Source organism: Oreochromis niloticus, linkage group LG6 (assembly GCF_001858045.2).
Source record: "Oreochromis niloticus isolate F11D_XX linkage group LG6, O_niloticus_UMD_NMBU, whole genome shotgun sequence".
Taxonomy (NCBI): domain Eukaryota; kingdom Metazoa; phylum Chordata; class Actinopteri; order Cichliformes; family Cichlidae; genus Oreochromis; species Oreochromis niloticus.
Genome location: NC_031971.2, coordinates 6,641,220 through 6,668,367, shown reverse-complemented (window position 1 = coordinate 6,668,367; position 27,148 = coordinate 6,641,220). Strand labels below are relative to the sequence as shown.

Genomic DNA, 27,148 nt, shown 5'->3' with positions numbered 1-27,148 from the left:
TGGAGCACAGATTAAGCGAGTCACCATGGAGACGGAGGGAAAGAAGGCGCGGTCAATGTATTTTACAGCGCTTGAGGCCGAAATTCTGATGGCAGCATATGCCGATAACATGCAAATTTTGCGGAAAAAAAGTAACACAGCCTCAGCTGCAAAAGAAAGGGAGCATGCATGGCAATACATAGCCGACAGAGTCAATGCGTGAGTGTTAATTTAAACATTGATCTAGGGATTTCCACCCATTTAACACGTTATTTTATTATATTTCATTTTATTTTTTATTTTATACATTTTATTTTGTGATGTGATGTGAGCGCAGGTGCAACCCAACAGGCCCCAAACGTTCCTGGCAGCAAGTAAAAATGAAATATAAAAAATGTAGAGGAAGAGGGTCCAGCCACTTCTCCAACAAACCTTTCCTCAGTAAGATGTTCAGCACTGATTTACAACCAACCTAAGTAGGCATGTACTATGAATGTCAATGCTATTTTCTGTGTTTCAATAGCTCCCTGTAAAGCAGCTGTACAAGACCTATTTGATCAAGAAAATAAAAAAATGCTTTTTGGAAATGGAACACTTCAAGCAGCAGAATGGAATGTGAGTGCCATCTATACAGCCAATCACGCCTGGGAACCCTGAAAATAAATGTAAAATCTAAGTAGTAGTGTTAAAATCTCCCAATTCTTTTAATCTTTGGGCTGAAGGAAGGACAATACTCGGTGTATAAATGCTCAATCAACAATCATTTATTTCCATACAATTCAACACTTTTGAGCATAAAAACCATCATGATGGGGAGACCTGCCTGCAGAGGGTCACAGCAAGTCTCAAAATGGTGACGGGTTACTCAGCTTCTTATAGCCTCTAGTGGCCCCCACCTAGTCGTAAAAGCCTAAACATTCACATTCTTTCTCTCACACGGCGCCTAAGTTATGACCTCAGCTCCCTGTCTTTCTGCTCTCTGTAAAGGTGGGGGTATGGAATGTGGTCTGTCTCTTCTGCTATCAGAACAACAAGGCCTTCTGCACCCAATATTCTCTTCATGATTCAGCAGTATGCAATGTCAAGAAACCATGTAACACGTTCAACAGTGTCGAATAATACAGGTCAATCCAATAGATCTAATGATTTTCACACTCTTTTAGGTCAGAAGTATAATGCAAACTAAAACTACATACTGATCACACACTCTATATTAAGGGGTATAATATGATCTACAGCAGTATCATAATTCAACTACTTTGATTACATATATATGGTAACATATGATAACAGAATAATCTCACAGTAGTTCAAGTATCACCACATCATGAATTAAGTTTTGTTCATCCTGATACCTGCAATTTTGTGGAATCCCTCTTTGATAAATCTTGTAGGTCTATGACCGGGGAACACCACAAACGAGTACAGGAGACGTTTCAGTGCAACTGTAACATTCCTGACTGCCCGACAGACGGTAGCCTTGGAAACGTGCTCAGCGTCACCAATATTATACAGAAAGCTCCCGTTTGCAAAAAAAAACGAAGTGCAATACAAATAATATGTACAGAACTGAGAGAATGTCCGCGATGTGTCACATGAGCAATATAAGGCCTGAGGATGTTATTCAAATAAATTATGGATTGTGCTGAAAAACGGTAACGTTCACACAGAAAATCATCAGGAAATGATAAAATGTCCAAACGCGCTCTAATCACTCTCTCCCGGCGGAGAGCTCTGTGGAGAATTTGGGCTTCAACATCTACTGGCTCTTCAAGGAAGGGGCACGCCATGTCTGACACCTCCTACAGTCAGGTTTCCGACAAAGAGGCGGAGAAGGTCAGGGTTAGTTGAAGTAAACCTGCTAGGGGGCAGGTTAGCTTCACGGAGTGTGTCGTCATAGTAACTCACTCAGAATTAATCTAAACTTGCTTTGTGAAACCGAAAACCCAGAGTTTTCGTTAACTCAGGGTATACTTACTCAGAGTTTGCACTAAACCGGCTTTCTGAAACAGGGCCCTGGTGTTAAAACACACTCCAGTCTGTTTTCAAAACAGACCTGCAGCTGATGTGATGCACTTTCTGGCCAGGTTTTCAGTCTTTGTGACTGGCTGGGGGGCCTTGCCTCCTGAGGAGAGTGTATGCCCAGCAGCGTGGACATGTGGTCTGAAAAACCTAGATGTGGTTGCTCTGTAACCTCTTTTTTTTTTTTTTTTTTTTTTTTTTTGTTGCTGTTGGCTTTGTCCAGTGCATTTTACACATTTAATATACTGTTCAACTAGCAAATGAATCTAACTGCTGTATGCCTTTTAACTAGACAAAACTGTCTAAAATTTAGGCTTAATTGAAGAAAATTTGACTTATTACAAAGAAAGACACTCTGATATTTAGAAAATCTTTACCTAAAATGAGTATTATGCTGTTTTCAAAAACTATTTGCTTGCTTTAGGATTTTACACCTTAATTTAGATTTTCACATAAGCAATAAAAAGTTTAATATAGAAAAAAAAATAGTGTCATTAAATACATTTCTTTTTAGGTCTTTAGTGCAGCAATTAAAACCTACTTGTGTTTGTGCATGCACAGTGTGAGGCTGCAGTGCTACTACAGCCTCACAGACACGGAGGCTTAACCCTAACAAGCTGCAGATTTTTAGGAAGCCTCATATGTTCCTCTGTTTTAGGTTCAGGGAAGTCAAAAGATTTCTTATCCCTGGGGGGATTAACATATCAGTTAGCCTTCTTGGACTTTTCTCTGCAAGTAAAGTTGTGTTATTCAAACTTTTGGAGCAAAGACAATGGCACTAACACTGTTCTCTCCGATCTAATTTGGAACAGCTGTTTCTCTGTTAAGTGACTCTGTTATTGCAAAACTTCTATTATTAAGTCCATGGGGTAAGGGAGCTGGTTTGAGGAAGAAAATGTCACATGTTTGACTTTTATACTACAGATGTCTTATGACAGATCATTTAAACCAATATTCCACACTCTGCTGCATCATCCATTTTGGGTGGACTGGCAGTGAAGGTCTAATAAAGCCAGAAGAACTGAATCACCGACACAAGGCCAACAAACTCTTCCAGAGCAATGGTCAAGCCAGTGCAAGCCAAGACAATTTTAAGAAACTGAGGAGAGACCCCTCTTTGCATATAGGTATAGTAGGTTTAGGAGCCCGGCCACATAATCTTTTCACTATTAGTGAATCACAGCCTCAATCACGCTGAATGTAATTGATCACCTGCCACAACAGCCAGTGTTAGATCCTCTGGTGCTCTGGACAACAAATAACTTCCACTGTGTTCAGGTCTGAAGTCAGTGATGGTAAAGTTCTGTCCTGATGCTGAGTCCTCCTTCTCCTTGTACCAGGTGTAATTAGCATCACTGCTACACAATGCTTGTGTTTTTTCTTTGTTTGTTTCTGTGTATATGAGTGAGTGTATATTATTTGTAAAAGAACATTAAACTTGGAGAAAAGTGAAAATAAATTAAATATGTTTGAAATATGTATTTTCTACAGCCTTGATTTGACCAGAGTAATGATGAGGTGGGTTTTGTCATCTTAACATGAATGCATTTCTGTTACGACCCGGCTCGAGGCCGCAACATAAAAAAAGGAGACGAATAGCAGAGTGTAGGTAGGACGAGGTTTTATCTTAAAATGGCATGGGAGGTTGGCTAAAATGGCTGGTGCCACCAAGGCAAAAGCAAGTGAGCTCCCTGGGAAGCTTGCCTCAGGTATGCCTTTATCCACACCTGACTAGGTGTGGCCAATTAGCACCAGCTGAACACACTGAGCAGATTAGAGGCTGCAGAGGGACGTAAGAGCCATTCATGAATATAACTTCCTCTTTTTCAATCACCAGTAATTTAAATCCACAAGACCCCTCGAATAACATGTGGTTCACTAGCTGGGATCACATCCTCATTTAGATTTGAAAGCATTTCTAGTAGATATTGGTAGATGCTGTAAGCGTGAATTAAGGCTGCAGTTTGGGGAAGGCCTCAGAGGGGACTGGCAGCAGGGGCATGAGAATGAGAACAAACAGCTTGGAGTGCAGGAGGCACACACATATGTTGCAGTACATCACATTCCACACACTGAGAATCTTGTTATATCCTTTTAAAAACAGAAAATGATGTCTGGATGAAAGAGAAGACATTTATTATATGAAGATGAACTGCCCATTCCAGACATTGGAAAGGCAATCAGGCAGACAGCCGCTGTAACATGTCAGCTGTACCTGTGTATCATACTGTTGGCCCTCTGATGTTATCATATGCACCTTGAGATCTGAAAACACAAAGAAAAACCTGAAGTTGTAATTTATCCTCTTACATAAACACACAGATTGTATTTAAAACTTAAGAATTATTTGATATGCATTCATGGTTTGTTATGAATCTGAACTATCTCTCAGGTTACTCATTGTCAAAATGGAGCCTTCTTGAGTAAAATGGCAGTCAACATTATCTGTGCAGTCAGAGTCTGTTTTCAGATCCACAGATACTTTTTTCCTTTAGTAAATCAGTCATTTTTTAATGTGTGGTTTGTCTTATTTTTGATGGGCATGTGTAGTTGCAGCTTATGTTCACTGTTGAGCCATCATCTGAGTAGAAGTGTAGCCTTTATGATTCTGTACCGCTGCAACACAGAGGAGATCAGAAAACACAATTAAAACGAAGAACTTAACCAGTTACTAAGACTACAGATAAAATGTGGGGAAGAATCTAAATTCTATCAAGTACAAAAGAGTGAACAAAAAGTTCACTATTGTTAAGGAACTGAAACATCATGATTAGCATGTACTAAAATAACTTGGTGTCAGGCACATCAATAACAACTGAAGTGTCTGACAGTGTCGCCCTCCACCACCCGTGGGCGACTTCACTCAGCTAAATATAGCTGCAGTCAGACACAACTCTTCTACTCAACACACAAGTTTATATTTCTCAAGAGAAAATTATCTTGATGGTCTTGATAGAGCCACATTAGACATGATGGTGTTGGTGTCTCTCCATCCTTCTCATCTGGGCTTTCTTTATTAACGTTAAATACCTCTGTATGATACATTATGATAGACTGAACAAGCCTTGAGTTCCATTTTCGAGCTGCCACCCATGGAATATAATATTTCACTACTCTGTAATGCTATCCTTCAGAGTCTTCAAAAAGATTAACACTCTGGTATAATCTTGGCACACTCTGTCAATACAAGGTTCAGCTTATGTCCATACCTGTGAGTTAATATTCAGACACTTCTTCTTTCTATATTTTACCTCCATCTAGGTTGGATGTTATAACAAATATGCTATTATATCTTTGTGGAATCAGGTTGTATGCACAGTTGAATGTCTCTAATATACCTAATGCATAATTAGTAATTGCTCTTCCATCTTCACTGTCATCATCCTTCAAAACTGAGATAAGCCTCCTTCACCAATTTACCGGATAGGTAATGAAGAATGATGGAGAGTTGAGCCTTGTTTGCAATGTCTGTTGTTTCATCAACCTCCACTGCCATAACCTGAGCTAAACTCACTTCTGCTTTTATGTTCTCCTTCAGAACATCTGCAGTAGCTTCAATTAAGTCATTTTGCATTTGTTTTGATGTCCCTGAAAAAACTGTTGATGGGTCGATACGCAGCGATGATCTTGATTAAACTTGTTTTTGACCTTCTCTATGTTTTGTTGTTTTGTCTTTATAGCTGGGCGGTAGGTTCAATGGTATCATGTTTCTTGTCTTCATGTAAGGCATGAAACAAAGTCTTAATACCATTAATGGACTCTATAGACTGGACTGAAAAAAATGAATAAATAAAAAATAGGATAATAGATATGCATTTTTTCCTCAGTTTAGATCAGGCGTGTCAAACTCCAGTCCTCGAGGGTCAGCATCCTGCTTGTTTTTGAGGTATCCCTGTCCTACCTGCTGCTGATCACCTGGATCAGGTGTGCTTTGCCAATAGGAAGCTACAAGGGCAGGTCAGTTGGAAAACAAGCAGGACAGCAGCCCTCGAGGCCTGGAGTTTGACACCTGTGGTTTAGATTAACTGATTCTTTAAAGCCCCTATGACCCTGAGGTGGATCAGCAGTTGAAAACAGATGAATAGATAATAGAGTGAGCACTGGGAATGAAAATCTGGAGCTGCAACACTAGAGGCCACAAGAGCACTCAAACCTCATGTTACTGACTCAAGACCACAAAGAAAATCCAATTTCTTTTATCTATTAAATCCATTAGATTTTGATTGAAAATGTACCAAAAGCCACTACTGCCATCTGTATGACTACTTTAAGTGAAAGTGAATTTTAAGATAAAAGTAAAGTACAAGTTAATAATAAGAAGAATTCGACAATGACCTAAAATTTGGAAGTGAACTCTTTTATGCTAGCCAGTTATTGTTAATTTTTCCCATCCATTCATCTTCTTCTGCTTATCCAGAGCCGGGTCGAGGGGGCAGCAGCCTAAGCAGAGAAACCCAGACCTCTCTCTCCCCAGCCACCTCCTCCAGCTTGTCCAGGGGAAGACCAAGGCGTTCCCAGGCCACCCGAGAGATATAATCTCTTCAGTGTGTCCTGGGTCTGCCCCGGGGGCTCTGGAACACCTCACCCAGGGGGTGCTCAGGAGGCATCCTCGTCAGATCCCCTCCCGGATGGCTGAACCTCTCACCCTATCTCTCGGGGGGGGGGGGGCAGCAACCCTTCGGAGGAAGCTCATTTCTGCTGCTTGTATCTACGATCTCATTCCCCTGACCCATTGCCCTGACTTCACACCTGATGAAGACCATGGAGAGGATCATACTTCACCAACTTCGCCCACTACTTGGGAGAGAGCTAGACCCACTGCAGTTTACCTACCAGCTGAACATCGGGGTGGATGACGCTGTCATATAGCTGCTACATTGGGCCTTCTTTCATCTGGACGTGCACTGTGAGAATCATGTTTCGCTCCTTTCCTCTTCACCCTGTACACTGCAGCCTTCAATTATAACACAGACACTTGTCATCTCCAGAAGTTCTCAGACGACACCGCCATTGTGGGTTGGGTGTCGGAGGGAAATGAACTGGAATACAGGGGGGTCATCAAGGACTTCGTTAGCTGGTGTGAACAGAACCATCTTCGCATCAATGCCAGCAAGACAAAAGAGCTGGTTGCCTTCAGCAAGAAGTCACCCCCTATTACCTGGGTGTTCACCTCAATAACAAACTGGACTGGTCCACAAACACAAACGCCCTTTACAAAAAGGGTCTAAGTTGTCTTCACCTGCTCTGGCAGCTGAGATCCTTTGAGGTGAACAGGACTCTTCTAAGGACGTTTTACGACACAGTGGTGGTGTCTGCTATTTTTTATGCTGTTGTCTGTTGTAGTGGTGGAATGGCAGAGAGGGGCAGGGGGAAACTTAACAAACTGGTCAGGAGGGCCAGCTCTGTCCTGGACTGTCCGCTGAAGTCCATCAAGCAGGTTGTGGAGGAGAGGATGTTGTCTAAGCTAACATCCATCATGGACAACACCTCTCATCCCCTGCATGAGACTGTACGAGCACCGAGCAGCTCATTCAGCAGTAGACTTTTACACCCACAGCTTAGGAAAGAGCGCTTCCGCAGGTCATTCTTTCCAGCAGCTGTCAGACTCTATAACACAGCTTAACATGGTTATCTTATTCATCGCTGGTTTTTTCGACATATCACAGTTTTAATTGCTGCTACTCATTTGCATCTTGGTTGTACACTGTATATTTCACCAGGATTATTCAAACACCCTCCCACACTTGTGTATATATCTCTTTACATTTTATACATATCTCTGTTCATTTTTATTTGTGCATACAAGTTTCAGTTCCTTATTTATATTGGACTACTTTGTGTCTATATTCCTCTTGCTATAAGAGCGGTGTAACACCCAAATTTCTCATTCGAGGGATAATAAAGGTTTATTTTAGTCTTGTAAATGACCACGGCAGACCCAGTGGCATTTTGATCATTTGTATTAATACTTTGACGGTTGCTGTCCACAATACACACAGAGCTGCAGCTCTCCCGCTGCCAGCTCAACATAGCAATCACAACAACAACATTCGCCAAGAAGTTTTAAGCCGGCGAGGCGTGATTGCAGATGCTGCTCAGGTGGGTCGATCGCACCTGCAGCAGCACCGCAAACCATGCCCCGCCACAATTCTATTCTATTCTTTTGGTCACTACCCACAGCTCGTGACCATAGGTGAGGGTAGGGACGCATATCGACCGGTAAATCGAGAGATTCGCTTTTACACTCAACTCTCTCTTCACCACGACGGACCGGTACAGCGTCCGCATCACTGCAGCCGCAGCACCAATCTGCCTTTTTTCACTAGAATAAAATATTGTTTTGTTTAATGTGAAAAACTACTTGCAACACCAACAGATGTAACGTACAGTTATGACATCCTCTGGTGCTTTGGGCTTCACAGTAATAACTCCCAGTTTGTTCAGTTCTAAAATCCGTAATAGCGAAGTTCTGTCCCGATGCTTTTGGTGAGTCTTCACCCTCCTGGTACCAGGTGTAATTAGCTGCTGGGTTAGCGTCACGGCTACAGGTCAGAGTCACTGAACTGCCCTCCACTATCTCAGCAGAGGGACTCACTGACACAGAGGGAAGCTTTGGAGCATCTGGAGGAAATTAATATGAAATGTTTTTTTATATCATGATAATATTGGCACATCTTTGCCATAAGTGTTGGATAAGTGAAGTCATAGCAAAACAAGATGTTTGCTTCTTTTATGAAGTTATCAATATGATTCAAATTTCTGAAAAATAAGTCACATTACATCTAAATTTATCAGAAAATTAAAAACTAGTCATTGTTCACAACATTTTCAATAAAAGGGCAAAAAGCGCCGGGCCAGAAAAAGTCTCCAAGGACGTACACGCACATCCATAATACAGTATATAATACTAATGTAATATAAGAAGCAGAAGTGAAGTTTATACAGTAGAAATCTTCTTTTGAAAAATGTATTTCTTTATAATTCATCATACAAGGTGCAGCAGCCGCAACATGGTTGCTCATTCATGCTGAAGTTCTTGTTTCTAGGAGTTGCCAAGTTTCATTGTATGTTTAACTTCTAGAGTCTGTTATAGAAACCAGAAAAAACTGCTTGTAATGAGAACCACTGATAAATCACTCACTGACTGACCTGAAGTCAGTTATCTCTAAAACTGCCTTTTTAATCGCCTGAAGCTGCTCAGTAAACTACAGCAGCAGGATGTTGTTACAGAGCCAAAGCAGAAGCAAAGAAGAAACTCTTAAATTGATTGTTTCACTCACATCCATTTTTTTAAATAAATACAACCACAGATGAACAACAGTACATGAATCATTACACTGTCATTATTTACTTGTAAATAATGATGTTGTAAATACTCGAGTAAATATCTAAAATAAACACACAAGCCACTTCATTATGTTCCACTGCTCAGTAACAGAAATACTTCATCATCTAATCACATGGCAGCAACCCAAAGCATTTAGGTTGCAGAGAAGGTGACCTAATCTTAGTTCAATAGAGCACCTTTAGGATTTGGCAGAAATTTCGCTTATTTCCTTCCGATGCTGACTGTGGATCAAGGAGACCAGCGCATAGGCTGCAGGCCCGGATGTACTGTCTACATTGGCTGTCTCTCACCCTTTACCCACCCCTGTTGCTTGTCATGTGTTTCTTTGGTGTATTAGAGTTTTTTTCATGTGCTATGTGCAGAGGTGTTTTTTTCTGTTTTTTTCTCCCTGTTGGAGCTCAGTCTGGGGGAGTTATTTTTTTCTCCTTATCTTTCCTCATGTGGTGCTTTTCCATGTTATACCTCTCTGACCTGTCTTCCCCATGTGATGTTTGTGTAATGTATGTATGGTCGGAAGGGTAAGACGGCGCTGGCACGGCTGGCAGCCTTAATCCAATTTCCCTCGGGATGAATAAAGTATGATCAATCAATCAGTCAATCAAATCTACAACAACTGTGTGATCCTGTCATGTCAAACTGCCCCAACATCTCTGAGGAATGTTTCCAGCCTTATTGAATCTTTGCCTTTAGAACTACCTTAGTTCTTCATGGCAAAATGATACTGCACTGTATCCAGAATTAAAGGGTTTGGCAGTGTGACATGATTAACCATCAATATGTACAGATGAGATTAAAATATTGTTGAAAAATTTAGCTTGAGTTTTAGCAAAACAGCTCAGAGGTTCTCATAGATGCTAATCTGAAAACTCTGCTGAGGATCTTGATAATTCCTTGATAATATACTCAAGATATTATTAACAACTTTTTCAAACTCTCTTTCTTTACATCACACATGTTGACCAAGGTGGTTAGCAAGAGGAAGATCATCCGTTATGATGCTAAATCACTGAAGCTTATTTACTTATTTACTTGTGAATGCTAGCTGTGCATTCATACAAATCCCAGATTGTAACTGATCTCAGTGAAAGCAGAGCCAGCAGCAGCTTGCCTCACACACTGGTCTCCTGTCAATTTACTGTAAAGCACCAGAGGTTTATCCACAATGAACATGCACTAAGCAACAGAAAAAAAGCCGCTGGCTTCTCAGCTTGCCAGCACCAGCTTTATGGCAATTCTGTCTCAGATGAAAGGATAGAGATTTATTTACTTTGGTACATTTTAATCTATGTCTATTTTTAAGAGGCAAGGCAAGCACTGCTTGCTTTGCTTGTCCTGTCAAAACGCTATTGGTATACAGCTAAGCTACTCTGTCAGCTTTGTGCAGCATTCACCCTTCTAACAGGATCAATATCACATGTCTGTGATTTTCTATTTAAGTCACATTTCTGTGGAAATATAGACACTGCAGTTTTTTATTTAAAACTAGCCGCTCTTCTCTTTTTCCTTGTGTGTCAATAAAACATCTCTGCAGGGAGATAACATCTGTTTAAACTAAATGAAACGCAGCAATACTTGTGCAATTCAGAAGCGGGCTGTCGACAGTTCCATAAGCACAAGGCAGAAGTCCAGTTGCTTCCTTCCTTCTTGCACAATAGTTAGTGCTGAGTTTGATGACTGTTGCACAGTATGACTGTACTGAGGTGAGGTAATGTGATAAAAAGGGAATGATGACTTTGTGTGCTGAGATGTGCCACAGAATGAGCCAGAATATCAGCAAAAATGGATTAATCATGTAAAAGAGAAATTTCTGCCAACAAACGTAATTAATTGTAATATTAATTTAATTTGATAACAAGGTAACAATGCAAGTGATAACAATGCACAACTTCATAGTTACACCTGGTAGAGCAGCCACACTGATCATTTTATTACAGATGAAAGAATTTAGACAGTTTTTAGCTCTCAGTGATGCTGCAGTGTTTGTTTAACTTTGGGACCCGAAGCGGACGGAGTTTAGGACCCGGAAACGGCTAATGATGTTGTTTATACAATGTATTTCACAAACAGTTCACTTTGTAGTGGGGAACATTTCTGTGTGAGGAGCTGTTTCACCTCAGGGCCCCATCGTCTCTCTTAAATCTAACAGCAGTGTACTCGGTAACCTCCTGTTCCTTCATGTGTATGTGGGACTGAGTTCCTCTGATGCTGGAGTAGAGAGGATCGGCCTGGATTTGGGGGAAATGGATGCTGGCATACTGAAGGTCTTCTTGATCCTGTGGCTGTTTCTGATCAGGTTGACGTGGCATAGAAAAATTTGTATTAGGTACAAACTTGACATATGATAAAATTTAAAGGATAGATCTTGGCATGATCAACGATAGAGCTGATTCATTTCTCAGTCAGCTGATTTTTTTCTATACTAGAAGTGAGTGTTGTTGTGTAGCACAACAATGATATGATTGTTTTCACCTGTTCTCTGTTGCCTGCTCTGTTTCCAGGTTGAGATAATTCCTTAGAGGATCTCCTTTTCCTGGTTAAAGTAAACAATGATGAGCAATGAGATGACATTTATTGTTTCTGATAAACTGAATCTGAATGATGTAACACAAATTCTCACCAAATCCACAAGAAGACAGAGAGGGCTATGATGGAGAGGAGAACAGCAAAAGTTACTCCAGCAGCTGTTACCTTCCATGCTCCTATGGAAACAGTGTATGCATGATGAATAAAATATAAGAAAATTACAGTTAAATAAGTGTTATATAATATTCGGGACCTGCTGTCCCATAAACGAGCACAGCCATGCAGCCCCATGTATAGTCTGAAAATCTGCTTCTGTGTTTTTGTTTTGAGGAAGGCAGATGAGTCTGAATCCTGAATACCAAAACACCTCGTATTGAAAAAATAAGTCAGAAAAATCTCAAGTGTAAAACAAACAAATCTATCTAAACATGCAATGAATGTATGTAGGAAGAGCAGTGATAAATCATGAGGAGATTGAGCATTTTTCAGGTTTTGCCAGGTACCCGGATTTATTGCCCTCACGTCCCGTTAGGTTGGAGCTTGGTCACTGTAGCGGCTATCTTGTTTCTTCTTGGAGTTCTCTATTTTTCTTATATCTAAAATCAGAGTCTGGATGGACAAGAGGCTGTTTTACGCGTCGGTTTGTGCAACAACGACGGTAAAACCATCGTGTCGCTCCGCCACTCGCTTGTTTATTTCTCACAAACCTTTCACAACAAAAGCACCATATCCTTTTTAGGCTTTTCAAAATAAAACATGTAATAACTATAAATGGCGCTAACAGTCACAATGGTCATTAAATCTACATAACCTTTTTTTGTTTTTGCTAGATTCAAATGATGCTTTGCTAAATGGAAACCATTACCTGCTACAACAGTCAGCTGTAAGGTGGAGTTATGAGTCCCTCTGTTGTTGTGGGCCACACAGTAATAACTCCCACTGTGCTCAGCTCCGATGTTGCTGATGGTGAAGTTGTGTCCTGACGTTTTAGGGGAATCTTCACCCTCCTTGTACCAGGTGTATTTAGCTTCTGGGTTAGCATCACTGCTACAGGTCAGAGTGACTGAACTGCCCTCCACTATCTCAGCAGAGGGACTCACTGACACAGAGGGAAGCTTTGGAGCATCTGGAGGAAGAAACATGAACATTTTGTTGATGCAATAATTAATGTATGCATTAATGTTTTCAGTGACTATTGTTGGCCTAAATAGAGGCTTGATGACCAGGCGATTAGAGTTAGTTCAGAAAAGTACATCTATGGAAGTCTGGTGCTTGGTAGGTGCAGTTAACAGTAAATTCCCATCATTAGTTGATCCCTACAACAAAATAACACATGAATCAGGAAAACTGTAACAATAGAGAAATAATTCTTGAATGCTGGGTTATTAGGAAAAGAAATGTTGTTTCTTTATTTATTTTAGTTTGTCTTTAAACAAACTCTAAGAAAGTAGACTCGGTGATTTCTGTAAGTCACTCTATGACCACTTAAAAGGGGGAAAAACGTTTTTTGTTTTTCTAAATGCAAAAAAAAAATGCTTTTTCAAAATGATTTAATAGTTAGTTGGTATTGTTAATGATAATAATTAAAAAAAAACTTCTATTAGATATAAAGTTGCATTAAATGCTGGGTATTTCTTTAAAGACAGTTTTGAGGATAACTTCCTTATTAAAATTCCTGAATCTATATCTAGAAACAGTTATGTATAAATCTTCTGAAGCTGATAAAAACATTACAGCTGCATAATGTGAATGTCAAACAGAAGAGCAGGAGAAAGTGTATGTTTTAAGTTAAACTTACATTTCACATCAATAAATTTGTATCCAGAGCACTTTAACTCCAGGCTCTTTACAGTGATGCAGTAATACTGTCCAGAGTCGGAGGACTGAATGGAGCGGAAAAACAGAGTCTGTTCCTCACTTAGAGTTGCATGACCATTCTCCTTGTACCAGGTGTATTTAGCAGCTGGGTTAGCATCACTGCTACAGGTCAGAGTGACTGAACTGCCCTCCACTATCTCAGCAGAGGGACTCACTGACACAGAGAGAAGCTTTGGAGCATCTGGAGGAGGAAACACGGTAAAAATGTTTGATATCAAAGAGGTTTAAAATTTTCATAGTGGAACATATTTTAAATACTCCACTCTTATTCAAATATACAAAGTGACTCTGAAACCCCATTAATGATTTATTTTGATAATGAAAATCTTACCCGTGATACACAAAATGACTCCATTTAAACCACTAAAACGTCCACCCGGCTGATTTGTTTCAAACCTGAACATGTACTTAGCTGAGTCACTCTCTCTCAGGTCTGTGATTCTCAGAGTGCAGTTATTCCCATGAAAACAATACTTCACTCTATCTCTGTAGTTTGGGTCAGTTATTAGATCCACAGGTACGTTTTTGTTCCATTTAGTGTACCACAACCTCTTTTGAACTTCAGTACTTTGATTATTTTTTCTTGGTGGGTATGTGTAGGTGCACTGTATGTCCACTGTTGATCCTTTTACAGCATAGATGTGAGTGACAGTGTAAGTCACTCCATATTCAGTCTGACTCTGCACCACTGTAACATAGAGGACATGAGATAACACAAATAAAATGAACAACTTCTCTTAACAGTCGGGTAATAAGACAAAACACTCATACTAATGTGTGGAAGAGATAACACAGGACAAGAATCAAAGTCTTCAATCAGTCTCACCAATTATTTAAAGTAACTATGAGAAAATGAACCCACCTCTGCAAGCACATGCACACACATACACACTGAACCACATTGTAATTTCCATACAGTATATATATTTTTTAAAAACTAAACTGCCTGAGTCTACCTTATTTTCCCACATCCCCATCTTTTACCTCAGCAGATGTAAATGTATATATACAGAAATCTAAATGTAAGATATACAGTACCTGACACAGAGAGAAGGGCAACAACAAATCTTCCCATCACACCAGTTAAACTCATAGTCGCTTCACTTATCTGACTTTAGAGACAATAAAAACTTTAAAAAAAACAGGTAAATAAAGTATCCAGGAATCAGACCCATCAATAAACAATTCCACTTCTAAAAATGAATTAAATTGTCTGTAAAGATTCCATTTTGTGTTGGTCTGTAGGCAGAAGACAGAAATAAAAGTGATGAAATAAACCGGTTTCCTTCCTCTTTACAACAATGATTTGCGCAATCAGCCAAACGCAAGAAAACTTTCTTTCATTTTATGTGTGAGAGAATAGTGAACAATAAGCTGTGGTCATATATAGCAGTGCTTGTTTTTTTTTAGTTTAATTTCTGTTTTCTAAATGATGTAAAGATAAAGTGTCACAGCTGCGGCAGCAGTCATGTGGTGTGTGAGAGTAAAGGACCCAAAATGCAGGCACCGGCTTGATGCGAGTGAGCAGTTTATTTACAATGAGTGATATACAAACAGAAGCGAGAGTGTTAGGACAGCACTAATAAACAAACACACACTATATATACACACACACGGAGGAACGAGGAATGGCAAAACAGGAGGGAGGCACAGCTGATCCTAATTGACATGATGAGACAAGAGACACAGACCTTCAAAGTAAAACAGGAAATATACGCAGACAGCGAACAGAGGGAACACATGAGCAGGGATGACTCAACACTAAACAGAGGGAGCACAAAACCTTAACAGAATACATAACCAGAGCAACCAGAACATAAGATAATATTCATAACAAAAGTCCACAGACTCAGGCCAATTACATAAAGTCTGTGTAACATAAAAATAATTACAAAGAAATTATCTTTACTACACTGTACACATGTACTACATTATAAAAAAGGATATTATGGAAAGATATGTCTGTGAAGATTCTCAGTCATCCAGGTCATCTTAGTCTAAGGAGCTTGGAAAGAAAAGCGCCTGGACTTCGATAATTTTCTTGAAGACGTTTCACCTCTCATCGAGAAGCCTCAGGTGGCTGTGGCAGGTGCTGTCATTTTTGCCCCAGCTCAGTCTTTTCAAAACTGGGATGTCCTCCTCTAAGTTCTCACCTTCCATTTTTAATCAAAAAGCTCAACTATGAGAAGCTTTCAAGATGATTTACGGTTTTAAATGTGCTTCTTTCATCTAACCGTTTTAAAGTTCATGATATAAAAAAATTGACACCATGTCATTGCAATACATCACATCATTCTATTATCAAACAAGACCTGATGTCCACTACAAGGGACAGAACATATAAAAAGAAATAATTTAAAAAACAACAAAACATATTTGTATGTATATATGTGGAAACATTACACGTATAAAGGTTGATATATACCATGGAGCTATTTTCAATAACAGACATAGATGTAATCTGTGAAACTGCATTTAAGAAATAAGTGGTTAAAATTGAAGCTTTTGGAATATATTTAGCATCATCTTGAGTCAGTATGGGGGTTGGTTGGTAGCTGGTAATAAACTTACATTAGTTTAAATTAGCTAACAGAACGAATAACGCATGGGAATACAAGAAAACTAAAAATCAGTTTAAGGGCATCACATTTGTGCCGTCCCTGGCTGTAGCAATCAGTTTTATGTTCAAAAACACAAAAACAAAACAAGGATACTCCGTCCACGTTCACTCTCTGACTCTCAAGCTGCACTGAAACAGGAAAATCCAGCTACTCTCTTTAATGTTCAAGTTTGTAAAGCACTTTATGAATAAGGAGTATGGGTTCAGTTTCTGGGGATAAATATTTTGTACTTGTAAATCAGACTGTGTAGTTGTGAACTCAGTTTTGTAACTTTGTAAACAAAAATATCTGAAAATCTTATGTTTGTCCATCCATAGATAAGAATTTGTGTGTGTGTGTGTGTGTGTGTGTGTGTGTGTAAAAGAAAAAGATTTGTATTTGTAAAAAATAATTACACAAGTTACAATTGTTTTTTGTTAAGGTCTGTTTGCAGATACAAAGCACAAAACTATCTCGCTTGCATGCGAGTTTCAACTTGCAAGTACAAATTTTGACCAGATTTTTCTTCCTTTGTTTCATGTCAATTAGAAGTTTAAAAAATCCAATCAGAGAACAGATGGGTGTGGCCGAGGTGTGGTCCCTGGCTCAGTTCCAGTTGACGGGTGGTGCTGTGAGCTCAAGGGGCAGTGCCAAGGAGGTTGGTGGGGCAGGTGTGTGGTGTTTGTTAATGAGCTCTCTCTCTCCGTGATGATTTAGTGAGGCCGGTGTTCCAGATTAACTGGTGTCGCAGATTAACTGGCTTTGGTCGAACAGATGTGTGGCAGTCTTGCGTTTCATTAGCTGCTACCGACAAAACAGCAAAAAAACGCCAAATGTGTCATCTGTGACACTTGTGAAGTTATCTCAAACACACTCGGTCAGTCTTGTTGCTCTTGAACAACAAAATGTTTAAAAATGTCGCGAGTTTACCTGGTGATATTCCCATGCGCGAAGCGATCGCAAAAACAGCAAACAATTAACACCACGCCGATGTTGTTCATGGGACAGCAAGAGTAAACAATCGGGAGAATCTTGTCGTCGTTATCGTTCCCCTCGTACGTTTTATTACTCAGATTTCAGCGTTTTTGCTTCACAACTAAAGCGTGCAGTTTACTTTGTGTGCACTCAAATGGAGTCGAGTCAACCAGCGCCACCTCTGGCCAAGTGCCGTAGCCTACAGCCAGATTAACTTGTGACACACATCTGCACCACGTTTGAAATCGTTTCATGCATTTTTGGCTTACATCAGTAAGAAATGCCAAATTATATACACAAAGTCATAGAAATCACCACTCCAATTGGCCATCATGATTTTAATATTTTTGTTTTCCATAACAATGAAATACGCCTTGGACAAATATGACACATCAATATTTCATTAATGTTGTCACATCACATCCTGTAAGCATAGTCTGTCTGTGTCTTTTTCCTGGAAATGAATATTTTCAGCCAATATAGGCAATTCATCAACATGGCTGGAGAGTTGGTAGTCATATAAGTGTGGTTGACCTAATAAACATTTGTAAGGAGATGGCAGTTACTGTGAATTTACAGCAGTTACACAGTGATTAGTAATAAACAGAGCCAGTGTGATTGAGTGGAGCTTGTGAGAGTGAGTGGATTCAAGAAAGTCAGTGACTCAGGTGTGGCGACTGGTTTGTCATCTGTTTTTGAGTCTGGAGGAGACTTAGAAATCTTTTGTTTTAAATCTAAGTTAGGAAGATTCATGTTCTAAAACAAACACTTTTTGTCAGAAATGCAAGAAGTACATCTGCAGAAAGCACCAGTGATGGGAATAACGGCGTTACAAGTAACGGCGTTACCTTTTTCAGTAACGAGTAATCTAAGTAATTACTATTCCTATCGTTACAACGCCGTTACAGTTACTAACAAGAAAATGCGGTCCCTTACTATTTTTCAACAAACAGACAGTTGAAGCTGTATTTAGCTTACCGCATCTTATATCACCTGCACGGAAGTAGCTGTAAGTAATCTGGACGCTACAGCTTTAAGCAGCTGCGCGCTCCCGCGGACGGTAATCACGATCACTGTCTAGCACAACATCTGGAGCTAAGGGGGCAAAACAATTGCATGAGTGCTGCTGTTTGACTGAGGAAGAATAAAGTAGTCATGGTAAGCCAATCACATGACTACTTAAAGACAAAGCAACAAGGTGATATATACCAGTTTTTAAATTGTGTTGATAGGCCACGTAAAACCAGAGTCATGATAAACAATATGTACGCGGTGTTTTTTCCTCAATAGTTTCGTCACGTTTACTGTCGGACTGCGCTAGCAAGCACTCTCTGCTTATGAGCAAAAAAACAAAAAAAACAGGGGAAGTTTTAGGAGTGACGGAGAGAGAGCAGAAAAAGAGAGAGAGCGAGTTTTGAGATGTGAGAGATTTGTGACGTTTAGCGTGTTTGGAGTGTGTAGATAATGTGTTGTCTTGTGTAGTTAGTGTGTAGTGTTGTGGATAATTTTGTGTTGTGTCAGAACAATGAGGCGACTGCTGTCTCCAGGTAGAAAAAGGAGTGATACACCTGCTGCTGTCAGACCTGCAGGTATCAGGCTGTGATGTTCTCCTTTATAGTGGACAGAAATTATTTTTTTTGGAGTAGCACAAATAATTTGTGTGGCATCTTAATGAATACAGAACAGCTGATTGTTATGTAAATAGTTTGAAATGGTTATTTAAAAAATCAAGGTAAAAGGTAAATGGATGCAAATAACTTTGTTGTTTGCAAAACTTGTGCAGAGGAGTTTAAAATTGACAATTTATATTTGCATTTAAAGTTATGAATCATGATTCATTAAACATGTTTATGGTTGTTACAGTAAAAATATAACTTTTTCTACTCTGATTTTATATTTTTTGTCTGATTTTAGATCAATTGTGTTAATACAGTATGTCAAAATAAAAACATAACTGTAAATTCAGATACGTGAGGTTGTACTGAAAAGGATAATACCAAACAAGGCAAAGTAAATAGTTTTTAAAGGTAAAATGTGGAGGGAAAATCAAAAGTAGTTAAAAATGGCCAATTATAACCTGGACCCCAGAGGGTTAAACGTTTTTTTTAAAGTAACACAATAGTTACTTTTCAAGTAATTAATTACTTTTAGAATATTGTAACTCAGTTACTTTTTTGAAGAAGTAACTAGTAACTATAATTAATTACTTTTTCAAAGTAACTTGCCCAATACTGGAAAGCACACAGTTACATTTTGTCCATCATGTAGACAAAATTGAAAATGTTGAACACTGAAAAACTGAGAACATCGGGCAAGTTCAAAAGAAATGCTTTTGTAAGAACGAAAAACCTTTACTAAATTGTTCCTAAAAATAGTTATAGAAAGTCAAACTGTGTTGTATGTCTGTGTTCTAAATGTTTATCTAATGGAAAATAAAGTTACTATTGTTTTACTGCAGTTTTTTGACAATTCTGAGTGGATTTACACAGTACGGGTCAAAATGACCCGCAACATAATCAATGTGATTTTTTTGCAACATAATACAAGGGTTCATTTCCAAAACTTGGATATGATCTTCAATTTGTAGCAGATCCACTATCACATAGCAGCTGGAGCAGTCTCAAATGAGGTCACTCTACTACTGCCACCTGTGGCTAAGTGCCATAGTCTACTACTAGATTAACTTGTGACACATCTGCACTAGGGCTGGGCCATATTATAGCGTTCATGGTAATACTGGTACAATGTTAGGCAACGATAAGAAAATGAAATATCGCGATAGAATATGGGTAAAACGTGCATGCGCAGTGCCTTTGTTTCATACGCACATGGCCGAAAAAGCACGGCGGCAACGGAGAATGAGAAGGGGGAAAGCAGATTGTTGAGTGAAACGGATGAACCAGAATTGGTTTGTAAAAATGGTGCAACTTCAGTGATGTGGAACTGGTTTGGTGTTTGTCCGTCAGATACACAACAAACCCTTTTTTGTTTTATAGAACATGCAAATGGGCCGTCATTATTGCAGTATTTGTTGGACTAAGGTGCTCGTAAATCTGGGAGTAATCTGGGTCCTAAACTCCGTCCGCTTCGGGTCCCAAACTTAAACGAACACTGCAGCATCACTGAGAGTTAAAAACTGTCTAAATTCTTTCATCTTTAATAAAACAATCAGCGTTGCTGCTTTACCAGGTGTAACTATGAAGTTTAACATCCAGGCATCCATGAAAACAGAATTTACTTAACGGAGTTAGAACTTAGCAGGAAGTTAGCGGGAGTTAGCTCGCTAGTTTTGCTAGTTACCTAAGCATGATATAGCATGTTCTGACTGAGAGATTTCTGAAAAAATTCAAACGTACAGCTCTGCTATCACTTTCAACATAAATGAAGACAGGAAACTAAACAGCAGTGGCGTTTGTAGGGTTACTGAAATCGGACTTGCTGGTATATAATGATGTGCTACGTGATCGCTAGCGACACAGCTATGTTAGCATAACATAAACAGTGAGGATGAACACTAACACTTTTCCACTCGATAAAAGTTAACGTGAAGGTTCCTGATGGTTAGAGACAAATGCAATCGCATGGCAGGATGCTGTAAACGGACCAAACTTCAGTCAGGAGAACAACTGAGATAATCCATCCACAATACGAGGTTACTCATTAATATACTGCAACAACATGGGAATAGAGAATCTGTGACAGAATACAGCATTAATGAATCAATGGTACAGAAGTGGAGGAAGCAAGAAGAATGAGTTGAATCAAGTTTGTCTTATCTGACCGCTTTGTTTCGCATAGTGTGCCTTATAATCCCGTGCGCCTTATGGTCCGAAAAATACATATTTGACTTTTTTATTTGGCACACTGCAGTTTAATGTTGCAAAGCACCTCTTTTTAACTTCAGTGGATATTATACATAGTTATGCTCAGGATATGTCAGCCCATTTCTACTGGAAATGCCTTTTGGTGAAACTTTCAGCAAGGAATTTGCATTTGCACTGTTAATTTTTTATATAGCTTTAATGCACAAAAAAAACAGCTGCTTGTTTAAGTGAAAATAAATGGATGGGGTTTTTTTTGCGCTAGTAACGTTGTGGAGTTACCCCTGGTACATCCAAATCTACCCACCAACATGTTGAAAGGTGCAATGCCAGCAATGTGGATTGTCAAGACTAAAACCAGTCGACTCCATTTGAGTGAACACAAAATAAACTGCACGCTTTAGTTGTGAAGCAAAAACGCTGAAATCGGAGTAATAAAAGGTACGAGGAGAACGATAACGACGACAAGATTCTCCTGATCGTTTACTCTTGCTGCCCTGTGAACAGCATCGGCGTGGTGTTTATTTGCGATTTTGTCGGTAGCAGCTCCTGAAAAGCAAGTCTACCACACATCTGTTCGACCAACGCCAGTTAATCTGGAACACCGGAGCAGAGTGTGGGAGAGTGCAGGGGAGAAGCTGCACATCTGGGTGCCAAACCAAAAGAACTGTCAACAGTGTGTGTCATAAATACACATTTGCAATTAAATTAAAATGTTCAACAACAAAAACAACAACTGGTGGAAATATAAATAATATGTAAACAACTTAACAACCCCCAAAGCCTTTAGTTAGTCTGTACAGAACAAAAGTTTTGGTTACAGGTTTTTGTTCAAGAACAGTATCATATTAACATTTTTTGCTTTTAATGCAAAAACTGCCCTGCTTTTGAAAAAAATCCTCACAGCTGGCACTGATGTTGCAACCACTGCCAGGTATTTTATGGCAAGTTTGCTCAGAGAGGGGAATGTTTGTTCATTGTTTTTCCACCAAAGTAGTGGATCCTGATCCAGAGGAATTGGCCCTTTCTCATTGTACCTGTGCCAGTTGTCCAATGCTGCTGGGATGCTCGTACTTTAGAGTCAAATTCTTCCCATATCCCACCTTTTGCTGCAGGTGGGGATGAAGAAGACCCTCCAGTCAAGCTTGAGGTAGTTTTTTAGGAGTTGGGGCAGAGCTGGTCGGAGATGATGAATCTGCTGACATCTGACTCACAAACTGCATTTCAGTTAGAAGTCGAGCTTTTACATGGTTAACGTTTGCAAAGTCACGGAATCCCAGGTTTTTAAATCTGTTGTCCAGGAAGGTGCAGACAGCAAAACCATAAAATGTTTCAGTAGGGTTGAATGGGGTGACAATGCCCTGACAGCTGAGCAGCTAGCTTGCTACCTTGAGCCTCTGAAGCTTTAGTGGCAGCAGTGACATCAGGGGAATCACCTTGAACACAGAAACGGTAGACATCTCTCTGGTTGCTTCCTTAAATGGTCTCAGTGCATTATGGATGACAGAGCATTCTTCCTCATTTAAACAAAGTGAGTTCTTTCCAACGAGACAGAGGACTGTGGTAACTGCCTCCTTTTGCTCAAGCAATCTCTCAAGTCAGATATAGAGTTCTTGTCTCAACTGCTTGAGTTTTTGTACAGGGAACTTCTGCTGCTTCTGGATGTCTTTGAGCCTGTCTGCAGCTTTAGTGCTGTGGTGAAAGAAAGGATCAATAGCACTACTTTTCTGCTGAACCTCAAGCAAGTCAGGCAGGCCTTTAATCTATTGTTTTATGTTTATGGACAACAGATGGAAATTAGCCTTTGGGCTATAATCTGGTATGTTTACATTCATGTAATTTTTTTACATTTATGTTAATTAACATGCACTGTCCTAAATAAATAAATTAAATTAAATTAAATTGAGTCTTTTACCACCTAATTTAAAGTGTGTGCAAAATGTGGGTAGTGTGCTCATCGCGCACAGCAGCAACCATGTTTGCCCCATTGTCGGTTACAACAGCCAGAATCTTGTCCGTTATGTACCATTCTTCTGTGATTCTGGTTAATTGTGCACAAATATTGTCTCTAGTGTGTTGTCCCAGAACAGAGCATGTTTCTAGCACATATGCCACCAGTTGCCAGTTTTCATTGATAATATGGCATGAGACTGTTAAATATGCCTCTGTGACTCTTGATATCCACATGTCACTGGTGAGCACAACACTGTCCACACCATTCAGTGCCTTTCTAATCTTAGCACAACAGTCTTCATAAAGAGCTGGTAGTTTCCCCTCCATTAAAGATTTTCTGCCTGGAATTTTGTACCAGGGGTCAAGTGTCTTCAAAAAATTCCTGAAGCCATCATCCTCAACCTCATCAACTTCCACTATCTCCTGTGATCCCCTTTGCTCTTTGGGAAGTGAAATAACAAAAGTTGCAAAATGACCACACAAAAAAAAAAAAATCTAGGCAGAATAACTTCCATTACAATTTCAATTATATGGTGTTGCATTATGTGATTGTCATAAAATGTGCAAAACATGTGCTTTTAATTAATTACTCTCACTTGCATACCAGAAATGTTTTCCATTGGAACAAAATTCAAATATAAATGCCTTCAAGGTCGTCATGGTATATTGCTTCATTCAACCTTCATTCGTTGGCCTGCAACGGCTTGGAGAGCTGTTTCAATGGTCGCCTAAGGTGTAACAAAAGAATGCTGTGTGATGCTGTTGATAGTCTGGCTCTCATACTTGTCTGTAAAAGTTGTTTTTGCCCTTATATTTACTGTAGTGATTTACCAGAGATGTGCAGCATTGAGATATTTTTTAATCCAAAAGGTGTGAGCACTTTTTGGAATCCCTGTTTCAGAGCATGGAAGGAACATTTACTTACTCATTAATACCAGGTTGAATGTTAATGATGTGTTAACTCTCTCCTATGTGTCAGCACATAAAGTTTTTGCACCCATTAATTAATTAATTGATTAAATAAATAAATATTACAGTATTGGGTTGCACGCTGTTGGACCTGTATCTCTGGTTGCATTTGGAGTGTCCTTTTCACAGCACAACATTTCTGAAGCAAGATATTAAAATGAATCACACATGTGCCGTCCATCAAATAATGACAAAGAAGCAGGTGTGACCGTGATAATTACCGCAATGACTGCTAATTTATTTGGAGCACGTAAATGGCAATAATTACCAATAGTTTTAAGCGCAGTGCCAAAGCTTCGGGTCCCTCCCTTACAGCAACTTTTCACTGACCTTGTACTGTCACATGACTCAGCAGCGCTAAGCAAACAAGCAAGCAAGCACACTCACCTAGTCAGGCATATGTCACTGAGACAGAGCAGAAGAATGAAAGAGATGTGGAAGCTTGTTTTCTGCCACCAGAAAAGAAAAAAATGCTATCCATAACTCGAAATTTCGAGTTAGCTCTGCCAAGCAGGAATTTACGCGAATTACATAATTTCCTTGTTACCTGGAAGCTGAAGGCTTTAGCTACCAATGCTACAGCTAAGCTACCAGTATTACAAATACTGGTCATGGCATTACTATCAGCAGACGTACTCTCGAAAGGATTTTACACAACAACAGACTTTGGCAGAGAAGGAACAAAACAGAGCTTGGAGAGGTGGCAGCTTTTATACAACTACAACTGGAAACCTCAGGACAATCTCATAGGTATCACTGGATGCAACACAAGTATTGGATGACTGGCATTGTCGTCTTCTGCTCCGTTTACTTGATGGAGAAGGTTTGGATTTGAGCTCACGTAGACTACTGTGGAGCTGAGTGTATCACAGCTATATGGCTACAGGCTTACAAGAAAAACAGAATAGAATAGAATAGAATTCAACTATTCTATGCAATGACAATTGCACATGTCACAGGTACAGGGCAACGAAATGCAGTTTGCATCCATCCAGAAGTGCTTTAGCCATGATATAGATATATTACAATATATAAGAGCAATAATATAGATATGTAAGTATATTACAGAAATGGGTATGTTATAATGTACACGGTATGAAGTAAGTTATGAATATCCTATAACTATACGTATGTACAGGCTGTAGTGAGTACAAGCTATGTACAGGCTATGAACAGGATATAAATATGAAAAACTATACAGAAGTATGAGATATACAGTTATACAGAAATGTGAACTATGCAAGTTATAAACAGTTGTAGGATTAAAAATTATTGTATGTACAGAATGATTATTTACACAGAACTATACAGTAGTGCAGTTAAGATAAGTGAGATATGTGGATAATTTCTACAGAGGCTATATAAATAAAAATATGCTAGTGGTTGTGAGTGGTGGTTCAGTCCATGTTATTATTGTGTGTTTGAGGGTACCGTTGTCCATTGTGTGTGTGCGTATAGGTAGGTGGTAATAATGACCTCGGAGTGATTGCTGGTTACTACATGGATGCCGTGATTCAACATGGTGGGTGCCCTGATCAGTTTGATAAGATTTAGGAACAGAAAACATCCATGTGGCTCACATGCAAAGATTTTTGCATTTTTCAGACAGTGAACCAGGAAGAGATCATGTAGCAATTTAATTAAAAACTTTTAAATACATTCCTTTGTTATAGTATAATCTTCACGTGTTTCATCTGAAGCATACTTTCTGTGTTGTCACTAGGGATGGGTACCAGTTCTGACATAAACGGTAGTAACCAGACCGAAAAGCAGCGCACATTTCGGTACTTTTTTTTTTCCTGAGCCAATTCTAGCCAATCATTTTACGTTTCCGAGGATAGTAGGCGGGGCCAGGTACGTACGTTCTTTTAGAGCAGAGCTACAGATTAAAAATGCCCAAGGCGAAGCGATCAAAAGTCTGGCTGTACTTCACAGCAAAAGATGCAAACTCAGCAGCCTGAAACAAGTGCTTTAAGCTGATACTGTGATACTGTCAAAAGAGGTAACACCTCAAATCTGATGAAACACCTGGCGACGCATAGCGGTTTTTTTTAAAGCCGAGAAATGCGCCATGTTTGATAGCTTGCTGCGAGACCTCACACTGTGCACATCTACTGCGGGTGTGGTGCCTGTTATCGGACCCGGAGTTAGCAACATCCCCAAAAACCCGAAGAGTAGAGTCCTGGCCCCTAGCCCTGTCAGCGTAGCAGAAATGATGACGGATGATGATGATGGCAGCAGCCGTTCTTCTCTGTGTGAGTAGCTTCATGTTGTTCGTGTGTAATTAACGTTGAGTACGGTAACCACATTATTACATTAATGCATGTAAGGTGAACTAGCAAACACCGTCGTAGTTACATGCGGCTGTCTTCTTGTTTGATGGCAGATACTCCCTTCACCCTGGCCAAAAAGGCTGAAATGACCAAAGAAAAAGTGGAAAACAGTTAAACATGAGAGGTTTTTGGACAAAGTTTGTGTTTTTTCCATTGTTTAAGCACTGCTTCCAGCCAAGAGTGATACCATATATGCCCTATAGCTCCAGAAAAGGCTAACATTGTTATCTTTTTACAAAAAAAACAGCTAAACATGAGAGGTTTTTGGACCAATTTTGTGTTCTCCATTCTTTAAGCACCGGTTTGAGCACCGTTTAAGCACCGGCACTGTTTCAAAAGTACCGGTTTGGCACCGGTATCGGATAAAACCTAAACGATACCCATCCCTAGTTGTCACTACCTAATTTATAGCCAAAGTATTCACTCACCCATCATTAGCCCTGCGACAGACTGGCGACCTGTCCAGGGTGTACCCCGCCTCTCGCCCTATGACAGCTGGGATAGGCTCCAGCGCCCCCCGCGACCCTGAAAAGGACAAGCGGCAGTGAATGGATGGATGGATGGTATTCATTCACTGTGTCTGTACTGTTTCGCTAGCTTACCTTAGCTCGTAGCTGACTCGTTAGCACCATGGCTACTTCACCTGTCCCTCCTGCACTTTCCTGCTCATTGTGTCAGATGTTTAGTTACTCCTCGGCCTCCTTTAGCAGTAATGATACCTGTAACGAATGTAGCATATTTGCAGCT

At 39.7% G+C, this 27,148-nt stretch overlaps 2 protein-coding genes across 3 annotated transcripts in view; both read right to left on the bottom strand.

Annotated features, from left to right (window-relative positions):
- Positions 1–27,148, bottom strand: part of LOC100708464 (basement membrane-specific heparan sulfate proteoglycan core protein) — a 286,964-nt gene that overhangs the window by 169,846 nt on the left and 89,970 nt on the right. The gene's annotated exons all lie outside the window — the stretch shown is intronic.
- LOC102080766 (B-cell receptor CD22) overlaps positions 11,173–27,148 on the bottom strand; it is a 48,107-nt gene continuing 32,131 nt past the window's right edge. Inside the window, exons 7-11 of one of the 2 annotated variants that reach the window (XM_019360376.2) lie at positions 13,671–13,931; positions 12,738–12,998; positions 11,967–12,048; positions 11,819–11,879; positions 11,173–11,634 (exon numbers count right to left, since the gene is read on the bottom strand). In XM_019360376.2, the coding sequence (XP_019215921.1) occupies positions 11,458–11,634; positions 11,819–11,879; positions 11,967–12,048; positions 12,738–12,998; positions 13,671–13,931 (842 nt within the window). In that variant the 3' untranslated portion in view covers positions 11,173–11,457. Of the gene's footprint in view, positions 11,635–11,818; positions 11,880–11,966; positions 12,049–12,375; positions 12,625–12,737; positions 12,999–13,670; positions 13,932–27,148 lie in introns of those variants that run through there. The other variant, XR_001225220.3, reaches the window with a different exon arrangement.